General features: G+C 47.7%; 2 protein-coding genes across 2 annotated transcripts; both read left to right on the top strand.

The window, feature by feature from the left end:
• Nucleotides 1-1,623: 1,623 nt before the first annotated feature.
• On the top strand, nt 1,624-3,065 carry FOXD3 (forkhead box D3). Its single transcript, XM_030325656.1, is given in 5 exon segments — nt 1,624-1,855; nt 1,858-2,631; nt 2,634-2,846; nt 2,849-3,010; nt 3,013-3,065. Coding segments are annotated over 5 exon segments (1,434 nt in total).
• Nucleotides 3,066-12,191: 9,126 nt separating this feature from the next.
• On the top strand, nt 12,192-12,644 carry LOC115520899 (60S ribosomal protein L17-like). The gene has a single exon (XM_032594138.1). The coding sequence runs from the start codon at nt 12,207-12,209 to the stop codon at nt 12,642-12,644; it is 438 nt and encodes a 145-aa protein (XP_032450029.1). The 5' UTR covers nt 12,192-12,206.
• Nucleotides 12,645-14,049: the final 1,405 nt, after the last annotated feature.

Below are 14,049 nucleotides of genomic sequence, written 5' to 3' on the forward strand. Positions count from 1 at the left end.
AGAGGAAAGAATCCACGTGAGTTAGCAGCAACTGAGAGCCTAGCCCACCCGCATGCTCGAGGCCGCCCCCCATTCCCAAGAGGCTGGGCCCCGCCGCCCGGTAAAGTCACACCGCCAGCTCCCGGCGTCCCAGCCAGAGCGCGGCGTCCAAACTGGAGGCCCGGAATCCTCTACTTCGCTCCACTCGACTTACCCAGGCCGCTGCCAGTCCCGGCTCCTTCCCCAGCGCCTCATTTCCGACTTTTTCACTTGCTAAGTCGTTTAACAACTCCCAGCTGCTAGTTACAGCCTCTTTATTTATAGGTTCGCTGTTATTTTACGTCGTTTTTATTTCTCTCGGCAACTATTCTAATAGATTAATCAATAACTATTTTCTGACCTTCGGGAACCCCAGCTGACGCTGTTGTGGCCGCGCGGGGAAAAAATATTATATATATATATATATATATATATATAATATATATATTATATATAAAGCACGCTCACATCTAGCGGGGAAAGCAAAGGCAGGACCCAGGTGGTTTGGCTTTGAGGGGAAAGGGAACGCGTCACCTCACTAATTGTCTCCGCCGAAAGAGCACCGAGACAGAAGGGGAAAGGGGATCTGAAGTCTAATTAGCAACACGGAGCCGAATGCTCAGCCCTTACTCAAGAGCTAAAAAGAATCAAACCCCAAAAACAAAACGGAGGCTACTAAGTTTTTCCTTTAAAAAAAAAGGGGGGGGATGAGAATCTCGTTCGGTGTTGCCCAGTCCCAGCCTAAGGAGTGTTGGCAAAGTGGGGAAGGGGGAAGGGAGAGGGGGCAGGGAGGGCAGGGCAGCGAGAACCGCAGGGTCCCGCGGACGCTCCCAGGCCCACGCCCTCACGCGCTCACAACCACCCTCCAGCACTCACACCCACAGGCTCCCTCGACCCCTGAGCAAGGCTCCAGCCTAGGCTGGGGTCCAGGGTGGGCCAGGACGCCCTCGGAGCCCTCGGGATGCTGGCGCACCGTGCGGCGCTGAGTTGCGCGTCCCTCGTCCCTTTGTTGACAATTCCCTGAACCAACTTGAGTTTGGCCGGCTCCACCGCGGCCCTGACGTCACGCGCGGTCACGTGGCCCCGCCTCCCGCTGGATCTTTAAGTAGAAAGTAATCTATCAGGCCAGTCCTTAAAACGGGACTTTCGACTACGGGGGCTCGGCGTCCCTGACACCCCCCTCCCCCTGTTGCCCCTGTCCGCGCCCTCCCGAGCTGTTGGGAGCCCGGCGTCCCGCGCCCGCCTGCGCCGCTCTTGCTCTCCACGCCCGGGCCAGAGGCCGAGGAAGGCGGGCGAAGTGAGGGGGCGCGGCGTGGAGAAGCCGCCGTGGCCCGGAGCGGCATCGAGCACCTAGTACCGAGAGCCAGGGACAGCAGGAGTTTGAAGAGCGCGGCCGCGGGGGGCGGACGGCAGCGCCCGCGCCGCGCGATGCCGGGCTGCTAAGTGTGAGCCAAGCCGGGAGGGCCCCGAACCACCTACGTCCCCCTCCCCTCTCCCATCTTTCCGGAGCACCCAAGCCCCCTTTCCCTGAGCTCGGCGGCAGTCCCTGACGACTCCCATCGCCCGCCGCTCCTTCCCCGCCGCCGCCACCAACCCCGAGGAGGGATGACCCTCTCCGGCGGCGGCAGCGCCAGCGACATGTCCGGCCAGACGGTGCTGACGGCCGAGGACGTGGACATCGATGTGGTGGGCGAGGGCGACGACGGGCTCGAGGAGAAGGACAGCGACGCGGGCTGCGATAGCCCCGTGGGGCCGCCGGAGCTGCGCCTGGACGAGGCGGACGAGGTGACGCCAGCGGTACCCCACCACGGGCAGCCTCAGCCTCCGCACCAGCAGCCCTGGCATTGCCCAAAGAGGCGACTGGAACCGGGGCTGGGCCAGGGGGCGAGGCGGGCGCTTCCGAAGCTGACGGCTGCAAGGGTGGCGTTGGCAGCGAGGAGGGCGGCGGGAGCGGCGGCGGGCCCGGCTCGGGCAGCGGTGCGGCGGGAGGCCTGGCCCCCAGCAAGCCCAAGAACAGCCTGGTGAAGCCGCCCTACTCGTACATCGCGCTCATCACTATGGCTATCCTGCAGAGTCCGCAGAAGAAGCTGACCCTGAGCGGCATCTGCGAGTTCATTAGCAACCGCTTCCCCTACTACCGGGAGAAGTTCCCCGCTTGGCAGAACAGTATCCGCCACAACCTCTCGCTCAACGACTGCTTTGTCAAGATCCCCCGCGAGCCGGGCAACCCGGGCAAGGGCAACTACTGGACCCTGGACCCGCAGTCCGAAGACATGTTCGACAACGGCAGCTTCCTGCGGCGCCGGAAACGCTTCAAGCGCCACCAGCAGGAGCACCTGCGCGAGCAGACGGCGCTCATGATGCAGAGCTTCGGCGCTTATAGCCTGGCGGCGGCAGCAGGAGCCGCGGGGCCCTACGGCCGCCCCTACGGCCTGCACCCCGCGGCCGCGGCTGGCGCCTACTCTCACCCGGCTGCTGCGGCGGCAGCGGCAGCGGCCGCGGCGCTTCAGTACCCATACGCGTTGCCGCCAGTGGCACCCGTGCTGCCGCCTGCCGTGCCGCTGCTGCCCTCGGGCGAGCTGGGCCGCAAAGCGGCTGCCTTCGGCTCGCAGCTCGGCCGGGCCTGCAGCTGCAGCTCAACAGCTTGGGCGCTGCGGCGGCCGCCGCGGGCACGGCGGGCGCTGCGGGCACCACGGCGTCACTGATCAAGTCCGAGCCGCGCGCGGCCGCGTCGTTCAGCATCGAAAACATCATTGGCGGGGGCCCGGCGGCGCCCGGGGGCTCGGCGGCGGGCGCTGGGGGCGCCGGGGTAACTGGGGGCACTGGGGGCGGGGGGGCGGCAGCGCAGCACAGTCCTTCCTGAGGCCGCCCGGGACCGTGCAGTCCGCGGCGCTCATGGCCACGCACCAGCCGCTGTCGCTGAGCCGGACGACGGCCACCATCGCACCCATCCTGAGCGTGCCGCTCTCTGGACAGTTCCTGCAGCCAGCAGCCTCGCCGCGGCTGCTGCCGCCGCTGCAGCGCAAGCCAAATGGCCCGCTCAATAGGGACGTGCCGGTGGCTGGGACCGAGGGCCGGGCGGCTGCCCGGGGCGGTGGCTGCACTTCTAGTCTGCGCGCCCCGCCCCGGGCCCGCCCCCCTGCCCAATCCCGGACTCTGCCTCTCTTCCATTTCCTCCCCCCGACCCCTCAACACGACCTTCGGCGGCCTCCACCCCCTTGCGCACACCTAGGCTGGCGGAGCAAACTCACACCGCACGCCCGCCGGGAATAGCTTTCTGTACAGGTAAAACCGAAAAACCGAATTTTCCGAAAATGTACCCCGACGGCTCCTGCTCTCAGTACCGTGGGGGTGGGAGGGAAATTCTTTGTACATATTTGTATAAAAATTATTGACTTTCCTTTTGGGGTTCTTATTTTTTTAAGAAAAAAAATTCAGTAGATTTAGAGCTCTGAACTTTCATTTTTTTTGAAGGTTCACTCTCCGCAGTTTTATGTGAGAAGAAAATGTATAGAGACGTTGGGAGATTTTAAATATTAAAAAAATTTTCAAAAGGCAAAAAGTGTCATTCTATTATAAAAGTCTGTTTATATATGAATGAATATATATGGTATTCTAAATGTTATTCCATCGTGTTGTACACAACTTTGTAAATAAATTTTTAAAATGCTTACCATAGTGTTTTATTTAGAGGTCTGAGGTAAACGACAATATTTTAAAATTGTATTTACATTTTATCTTTCCCAAAAATTTGAGGAGTTTCAAGTAATGACCCTTTCAAACTTAGCTATGCGTAATTTGAGTGTAGGAAAAATTTAATTGGAGAAAGGAAAGAATATGCCTAATTTAAATCGTATTAATTTTTCTTTTAGTTTTTACATAAAATTGGAATGTGGGTGAGGATCTTGTTCATAGCAACCCATTAAGTCTGAATGACCAGATATTTCTATAGACAAAAATAAGCTGCCGTTAAAAAAAAATAACCTAAGTCTAAACAACAGCACAATCTTTTTTTTTTTTAATACCAGACTTGTCTTCCATAATGAGAGTCCTTGGTTATTTCAATTATTCTTTCAAAAAACATAAATTACAAACATCCCCCCATTTTAGCATTTAAATCTTAAATTTTTGAAAGTATTTTATTTTCATTCCCCTAGTGGAAGTGGTAAATAAACTCCAGTTTTTTGTTTAAATGTATGTTATGGCAGTTTAGTTTTTGCAGTGGAATTGTATTATCTATATTAACCTGATCAATAATACATAGTTGTCCTATTCTTTCATAATATTTTTAAATAATATACCTCTTTTGTATGGCAGTAATAAATCCAGAACACAATTTTGATTTCTGAAGGATTTCTGTGCATGCCTCTCCCTCCAACCCGCAGTGTTCCGAAGGCCAAAGAATACTGGCCTTAACACCCTTTTAAAAATAGGTGCACATCATCCCTTCCTCCTCCCCCCTTTTTAAAAAGTCTTGTTTTTTTAAATAAACTTAGGCTAGGTTAGTGTGAAATGAGAGATCATAGGGCAGGAATGGGGAGATGTCCTCCTAGATTATTTTTAATGTGCATTTCAGCTGTCGTAACCTTAAAAGTACTAAGGTAGAAAGAAAACATCTAGAGCGGGAAGCCGTTTCCCATCACCACCAACATATCCTCAAACGGCATCAATTCTAATTATTTTGTAATTAATTTAGCTGTTACAATTACTTATGCGAAATCGCTTTTTAAAACTGGAACGGGTAGCAGTGCTGTCAGCTCGGCCCTATGCGCGTCCTGCTTGCAAACACACAGTCCCTGTCGGTGGCGTCCACCTCGCCTCTTCGTCGTGGAGATGCCTCCCGGCTTCAGATCCGAGCCTTATTTCTCTACTATAGGCGTGGGCTACGGAGTCGCTTTGAAAGACGTGTCCTGGAAAATACCGAATTTGTTTTCCTGGTAAACAGTAAACATTATTGTGTCCTGAGTAAACATTCCTCCTGGATCAGGGTCCTAAAATAAAACAAGCTGCCGGGGGTGAGATAGTTTAACCTGATAAACAAGAACCTGATAATCAACTGCGGCCGAAAGAAGCAACAGTAACCTTCACGGAGAAGAGATTATGGACCACACAGTCTCCGGGCGGGTCCCCTCTAATCTCCTTTTACAAGGAAAACTAAACGGATCTAAATTTGTTTGTGTGTTGCAGCTATAAAAGTAACAAGTTGTTTCACAGTTGTGTCTGGCTAATCGGTTTTTACACAAACAGCAAATGGTACATGATTTGTGCAAACACATAGAGGTTATTTCTAATTTTAGCTGACACCCCTGGGAAAAGGGAAAGGCAGGGCTTCTTGAATTCACTTTTAGCCTCAAGAAGCTGCTGATCCAAGGCTTCTAAATGACATTGGATAACAGAGGCCTCATTCCATCCCTGATCCTTTGTTACTTATAAAATTACTCGCTCATATTTCCACGCATAGCAGCAATACCGGCCGAGCCTGAGCCCGCAGCTTGACACTCCGCCACAAGCCGAAGCTTGAGATCCGCAGGGCTTTTTCCAGCGATGCATTAGGCGGCAGGGAGAAGAGGAGCAAAGATCCGCCGGAAACTTTCCTTCTAGCTACTTCTCAACCTTGAACTAGAGCCTGGAGATGGACCCCTTCCTTTATTTCTTGGAGAATAGGAAACTCTCAGATCCAGACCCCAAGCTGGCCCAGCGGCTGTTTAAAGTGCTGGCAGATGTCTGGGAGATAGACCTGGCTGTACCCCTTTGGAAAGCTCTTTTGGTTTAAGCTTGTTAAACCACGAAGGTTTAGAGCAGAAGGGAAAATGCAAATATATATAATGAACGCAAGCATTTGGTGGGGGAGGGTTGAAACTCACATTTGGTTTGAACGCTGGCACCAGCGACGAAAGGCACTGAAATCCCCCTTTACATTGAGATTTAAAGGCAACACGACTGATATCCACTTTTATTCCACTTAGGCAGGTTTATTTGTAATAAAAAAAGAAAAAGGAAGGGGGTTGATTTTTTATGGGAGAGAATTTTAGCTTTCGGCTAAACGAATTTAAACTGGTTTCCATTCCTCCAGCACTCATTTCCAGAATGTCAATCCAGTTTCGAGGCCTGTAGTCCTTAGAACTTATCCAGAGCAGAGTCCCTGAGTGGAGCCCTCGCACGCAGTCCCTCCGGGAATGGAGGGTGAATCCGGAGGTCCAGGGAAATATGAACCTAGCTAGAGCAAAAAAAATACTTGCACGGGCTAGGATAGGCTCGCGCTGCGATGGCGGATGCGGCCTGTAGGGGGCGACGAGCAGATGGAAAACTTACCCGTTTTGTCTCCCAGAGTCCAGCCCCAGCCCTCGAAGGCTTCTCCTTGCCTCGCAGCCTCGGAGCACCCTGACACCCTTGTTCATCTTCCGGGTCTGGGACATCCAGGTAGAATCTCGGAGAAGCTGCTTCTCTCAGCCTGTCTCCTGAAAGGGACAGAGTCCCGAGGGAAGTTTATCTTAAAGATTGGGAAGCAATAAAGTTTAGTGATGAGGAAACATCGACTTGGAAGCAATTAAGAGTTATATTTGAGGTTATTTATTTTACATGGTTTATAGGAAGAGCCTTGGCAGTGAGGAAAACATGAATGGCCAATGGCTGAAGGGGGGGGGGTTAATGTGGGTTCCTTGAAGATCACAGCCTTCATGTGATCTGAAAGCTGGTTCCAAAGGCATGTGCCCGTTGGACTCCACCTGTGTCTGTGATGGTGGCAAACTGCATCCTGAATTAGTTAATATTCTCCTTTCTGGGGTGGGGAGGGGTTGTAAGAACATTCTCTGGGTGCCCAGGCCCAATCATGGGGGGGGGGGGGATAACAGGAAGGAATGGAAATGAGAGAGGCCTTGCAGAGAGGGGTTTCAAGCAGGGATTAGGCATTTTGTGACTGTGACCTTGAACAAGCTGCTTGGTTTCTTTGAGTCTCTCCATTTCCTTACCTCTACCGTGAGAATGAGGAGTCTACCTGATGCTTTGGCTTACAGGATTAGGTGAACTGTTGCCAGTGAAAAATATTTTATAAACTGTAAGGAGCTAGGGAGATGTAAGAAGTTTGCTTGGTATTTTTTAATGGCTTCTGGACAAAGAAACAACTCTGTTCCAAACACCAGCAGTATTTGGCTTGGTTTTGAAAAGCTCGGTTTTTGGTGTGAAAAGTGGGTTTTTCTAAGAAGGGTGGTAGAACCTATTCCAGCTCCTGTCTACCTGGAAGGAAAAGTGGCTGGTGAGAAGAGGCTTTTAAAAGGTGGAGTCTCCTCCTGGTCTTAAGTCCTACCATGCCTTGAGCCTGAGGAGAAGCCCTCATTGCCAGCTCTAGAGGCCTGGCTATTTCTTTCTGGCTGAGCAGTCCACTTTGCTGTTTGCCCCTTTGTTTCCACTCTCCGCAGCAAGTGGAGAAACAGGAGCCCTCCGCTGACAGACACCCATTAGCGGACGACATGGGCTCCGGGGGGAATTAAAGGTAACCAGATCTTAAACATGTGTGAAAGACCACCATCCCTTTGCTTTGCCCCCAACAGTTGGCAGTTATACCTAGCGCCAACTTCTCTCTTATCACCACCCCTCCCCTTGCCTTCTTAGAAATGTACAGGTCATTCTTTGCTTGCCAGGAGCAAGATCAGCCAAGGAGGGCAGTTGCACAGAATAAAATTTGAAAATAAATGCTGCAAAATCAGCCATAAAGTCCTAAGAAAGCATTGTCATCTTATTTTTGTTTCCTGAGGGGGTGTCTTACATCAGAATTTCTCAAAAGAAGAATTAAATTAATCCCCTCCCCCATTTTAATATAAAGCTCGTACTCAAAGACCTTCTTTTCCAGATGACATTGTGCTGATGGGCACAGCTTTGTCCTGTCAGTGGCAAGGTGGGGAGGAGGAGGAAACGCCTTCGTTCCCTGGTCTGAGTCCTCCCGGGCTGAATTTCGGAAGTATCTTCTGAAAAAACAGTCCTACAGAACATTCTCCCTCTTTTTACATAGGCCCAGAAGGTGCTGTGACTTCTCCAAGGTCACTCAGCAGCCCAAGAGTAAGCTATGGAAACAGAGGAGGAAAAGTCTTCTCTACCTAGGAAGGATGTTCGACTTGAGGAAAGGAAAAAACTGAACCCTGGGGCAAAGAAGGTTGGGAAGCGCAGAGAAAAGGAAACAAACAAACACCAAACAACAAACACGGAGAAGCGCTGGGCGAGCGGGATTCGGCTCCAGGAAGACCAAAGTCCTGGACCCTGGGGTGGTTCCGAGGCCTGGCAGGCCGCTCCGCCCCAACTAGCTGGTGCCCCTAGCCCAGCACTGGGCGGTTCTGCCGGGACCGAGGGTTAGAGTTCCTTCTTGCCTCGTAATTTGGGAGGGGAAGAAAGAAGGCGGGAACTCCAGGCCCGCACCTCCCTTCACCCCGCAGGTCAGCGGCCCATCCACAGCGCTCTGGGGTCGGCAGTCGCCCCCGCCCTTCCACCTTTGCGCAAGCCAGGAGGGCTCGGCCTGTGGGACTCCAGCTCCCCTTGTCTGAAGGGAGGGAAGAAGAGAATTTGAATTAATTAGGGAAAAAATCGGTAAAAGGTGCCTGCTGGGGTGGGGGCAGCGGAGGGCGCGGTGGGGACTCTCCTCCCCCCTCCCCCGCGGCGCCCCACTTGCAAGCGCTTAGGAGAGCTCGCGACGCGAAACAAGTCCCGGCCGGGCGGCCTGGAAGCCCCAGCCTGGGATCTCTGGGAAACCGAGAGCAAGTTTACTGCATTCTAGTTAGGCCACAGCCCTGGCGAGTCTTAAAAGGAGGGTCGTGAGGACTCTGGAGACCTGGCTGGGTGGCGGACAGACCCAAGTGTCACCAACCCGGTCCTGTTTGCCTGGCCGTCAATGCGCGGCAAGTTCTCTCGGCCATCCCGGCCCTGGCCTCTCCCTCTTCCGCGGATTCGGGCATTTGGAATGCTCCTTCCTGGGATGGATCTGGCAACAGGGGCTGCAGTGCACGCCTTATTGAAGAGGGGAGCTTTGCTTCTTTTCCTCACTCCATCCCTTCCATTCTCTCCTCTCGACAAATGGTAAGCGCGACTCAGTTTTCTCCCAGAGGTCGACAACACATTTTGCCCGTTACCCTGTTCTGTAGGGGGCGTGTATGCCTGGTATCGCAGGGAGCTTTGCTGTCAGTGCCGGAGCAACCCCCAAAGCTTGATGTTGTCTTTGCTCTCAAACTCCAACTGGGAGGCAGCGCCTCCTCCAGGAAGCCCTAGGGAACTTCCCAGCTCCGGTTTGTTGAGCCTCGTTGGAGCCCACTGTGCCAACGAATGAAGCGTTGTCACTGATGCCCTGTGAGTTTCTTACTGTCTAACATTGCTGAGCACAAAAGAGACAACTAAAATTATTTGTCTAGCGAATGACAAGAGAGGACCATGGGGATGAGGATGAGGAAGGCTGTTAATTGATCAAATCAAGTCTTTCTCAAGAGTTTGGGGACTGTTTTTCTTCCCATTCCTTTTCTTCAGTCCCCTTCTTTATGATAATGCTTTTATAAGCACCATGTTGACATTTTAAATGAAGGAATTTTAAAAACATTTATTAGAGATCTAAGAGGTATAAGACATGTCACGTTCATAGTGTGATTAGATTTTCTGGAATGTTTTCTCTGCCTTCTCCTACCTGGAATACATACCATGAGAAGTCCCACCTTCCTAATGAGGAAACCCCCTCTATGGTACTTCAGTTTTTAGCCAGCTTCTGCTTTAATTATTCCAGTAGAGGAGGAATCAAACCTTGCCAAACGTTAGGGGCATCTTTATTTGTTACACTGTCTTTCTTTTATAGAACCCTTTTATTTCTTTAGTAAAATATAGTGGATTGGAGAGTCATTTGCTTAGATTTTAATATTAAAGATGACCTTATAAGATGATCATATTATCATGTGTTGGGTTTCTTTATCTAGAAACAACAAAGAATTCACTGTGGTTTGGCTTTTACATTAAAACTATTGTTTGTGGGAGGAAGTGAGCAAAAGCTAAAGCTTTGAGACAGCATCAGGGTTCTATCTTCAGTATACATGTTTCAGGGCTGTCCAGGGGCCTTGTTCTCAGACCCACTTGGAGAGCCCTAGCTACCACCTCCCTTAGGATTGAATTCAGGCAATACTGGCAGTAAAAGTCTTGTGGGATGGTTGGTTGTTAGAATTTCATGTTCTTTATTTTAACCATAAAAAAGTATTTTTTAATGTTTATTTATTTTTGAGAAAGGGAGAGAGAGTATGGGGGAAGGGGCAGAGATAGAGGGAGAGAGAGAATCCCAAGCAGGAATCAAGCTGTCAGCACACAGATGGACTTGGGGCTCGATCTCACCAAACATGAGATCATGACCTGAGCCGAAGTCCAGTGCTTAACTGAGCTACCCAGGTGCCCCCCTCAAAAGCATTTTTAAAAAGCTAAATCGTTTAATTTATTTTTCATTACTGTAACCATTGGCATAATAGTCACCTCTTACCTGCAGTCATCCCAACCATATGAAACTAGATGTCTTCTCTGAAAAATATTCATGTGGATTCTACTGTTTAATATAAACAAAAAAGAAATCACAGATTATTTGGCTATTGCCCTCCAACTAGGATCAAGATAACATGCTTTTTAGCCTTATACACTGAATACAACTTTTTTTTTTTTACAAATTTATATCTAGTTTATGTGGTCTCTGTTGATTTAGTCTTTATAGAGCCAGTTAGCCTCTTCCTCTGCCATTGTTACAGATTATACCAGTAAGCCATCTCTCAAATTCTACCATCTTGCAAATGTAAATGTTGGTTACAAGAGCAAGGTGGTACCAAGATCAGCACAAATTAATCACAACCACTATGAAACATCTTCTTTATTGATGGTACTTCAACAGTATCACCTTTCCACATACATCAGGAATTATGACTTTATGATAAAGTTGCTCTTGTTGCTGGAGGGAATCGAGTGCAAGTATTAATAGATTGGATTTAAAGACAAGACTAATTCTTAGTCCTAGTCTTGACATTGAACTTGGAAGTATTTGGTGGACTCTGTATTTGCCCACGTAAAGATTACTATTGAAAATTTAGCTGAGAGAAAGAGAAGAATTATAGTATTATAACTATCATTTCAGATTTTTAGCCAACAGATCTTTTTGAGTAACTGTTTAAAAATTTAGAGATTTTTTTAAAACTTAATTTCACTTTTGTCTTAAGATATACTTTTCTAAGACATCTGTCATTCAAACCTCCAGCAGTTTGATGACTCCTTTACTCTGATATTGATAGTGTATATTGTAGTTTAGGGTAGGGGACTGAATCACCCCCTCTCTACCACCATCATCCATGAGGCCCAATGAATACAATTGAAGCTCCCCCCTACGGGAATACTGTGAGTGAAGCCACCCTCCACTTTGGGAGCCATCATTTCATTCTAGTACAGTATATTCAATATACATACTTAATGGGTTACATGTTTTGCTTTTAATATTCTTACATAATTGAGATGAAGTGTGAGGAAAAACTTCATTAAATTTTGAGAGCTAAAAACTTATGTTAAGAGATAGCTATATGTATTTTTCAAAATTGATTCCCTTGCTAAGGAGGGGTTTATTTATGTGTGAGAGTATAGAATGATTTCGGGAAGGAGTATGGGCTTTGGATGTGATAGTTTAGGTCAGATTCTGGCTCTGCCAATTCCTAAATATAATTTTCTAAGTTATTTAGTCTCTCGAATCTCAGTTTTCTGATCTAGTAAAATGGGATCTACTGTAAGATTTACTATGACATTTTTGGAGTGCTCAAAAATGGTGGTTATTGCTCTTCCCGTAAGTGGCCTGAGAGATTCTCTGAAAATGGTTCGCATCTTCACTTGACCCAGAAAACCCTAGGAATCATGCAAATCAAGAGGCTCAAGGGGCGCCTGGGTGGATCAGTCAGTTAAGCATCCGACTTTGGCTCAGGTCATGATCTCACAGTTCGTGGGTTCGAGCCCCGCGTCGGGCTCTGTGCTGACAGCTCAGAGCCTGGAGCCTGCTTTGGATTCTATGTCTCCGGCTCCCTTTCTACCCCTCCCCCACCTCTCTCTTTCTCACTCTCAAAAATAAATAAACATTAAAAAAATAATAAAAAAAAGAGGTTCAAATCTTCACATTCACTTTTAGGAACACATGTGAAACTGTCCATGCCATCAAGAGTATGCATATCCAAAAAGCAACCAAGAATCTGAAAGATGTCACTTTTCAGAAGCAATGTATGCCATTCTGTGGCTATAATGGTGGAGTTGGGAGGTGTGCCCAGGCCAAACAGTGGGGCTGGACACAGGCTCAGTGGCCCAAAAAGAGTGCTGAATTTTTACTGCACATGCTTAAAAATGCAGAGAATAATGATGAACTTCAGGGTTTAGATGTAGATTCTCTCGTCATTGAGCACATCCAGGTGAACAAAGCCCTCAAGATGTGGCATAGAACTTCTAGGCCTCGTAGGATTAACCCACATGGGAGCTCTCCCTGCCACATTGAGATGATCCTTACTGAAAAGGAGCAGATTATTTCTAAACCAGAAGAGGAGGTTGCACAGAAGAAAAAGATATCCCAGAAGAAACTGAAGAAACAAAAACTTATGGCCCAAGAGTAAATTCTGTATAAAATAAATGCAAATGAAAGTAAAAAAAATGATGGTTATTATTACTTTACAGTTTTGCTGATTTTATAGCGGTCATATTTTCATGAGGCTACCTTTATTTTTTTCTTTGATATCATACACCAATAGTTGTCACATCTCATATTTAAAAATGAAGTTGCTGATACCACCGTCCCTTCCATCTGTTTGAGCGAGGTATCATTTTTGTGTTCTCACAACTTAACAAATGTGAAACAATTTACTCTGTAGTGCCACTTGGTAAATCACTTTTTCACTTTCAGGGTATTTTTCAGTCTTGTGGATGAGAGGTCTTGACAATAGTCATTAAAGATGTGATAGCACTTTCACAAGAACAAGGACATGTGCCTTATGTCTTTGCTGAGCTCTGGTCTAGGTAGACTAATTTTAACATTTTTCTACATCTGCACTAAGATTTCACTGGGAGAAGTCACTGCCTAGATGGGATCTGATCAGGCAAATGCCTGATTTTGAGCTTGTAAAGATCTCCTCAGTTGTACTATCTGGCTAATGGGACGATGTGATATCGTATAGTTAAAGGAAGATGTGATAGAAATCAGATTGATTAGGGTTTGCTGCCTCATGATTTTGACTAAATCACTTGAAACCTCAAATCATGATGATTTAGTTGAGACATATGTCTATTTAGCTTATTCAAATTAAAGCAAACATTACTTAAAAAGTATGAGAAAGGAAGAGTGGAAAACCATTTAAATGTGAAGCTGCCATTAATTCTATTCAATGGGCATGGGACACAGGGATATATGTAAGGGTGCCATGAAGTTGCTGTTTCCACAGTTAGTTTCAGTTCCCTTATGTATCTTATAATGTGAGCATCTTGTACAGAAAATGGGATGAGATCTCAGTGTTTAAACATACTGCTCTTATCTTTTTGTACAACATGGCCCCTAAATGCAAGCTAGTTATTATATGTAGAATTAAACCAAAGACACATCAGACAATGGAGGAGAAAACTATTAGATTAATGGAGAGACTATATGCTTGTCTATTATAAGGGCAACTTTTAAGGGATTTTGTGACTAATTTTTTATTATATTTGATTTTTTACCTTACATGTTACTTTGTAATCTAACTCCTGCACAAAATGCAATTTCCATTATAATATCTGCCTTACCAGGGTTGTTCTGGGAATCAAATGAGATAAATATGTTAAAGTGCTCTGCAAAATTCACGGTGCTATAAAATATAAAATGTGTCTGTACTCTGGACAAGACTTGGTCAGCCATTTAAGTGTTTTACTCTGTGTTTTCACACAGAAAGTGAATTGTAGCTGTGTACAGAACAACAATCACAATAATAACAATAATAATAAAGATAGAAGCTAAGAAGATTGATTAATCGCCTACTTAGAACAAACCAG

The sequence above is a fragment of the Lynx canadensis genome, chromosome C1 (genome assembly GCF_007474595.2).
Source record: "Lynx canadensis isolate LIC74 chromosome C1, mLynCan4.pri.v2, whole genome shotgun sequence".
Taxonomy (NCBI): domain Eukaryota; kingdom Metazoa; phylum Chordata; class Mammalia; order Carnivora; family Felidae; genus Lynx; species Lynx canadensis.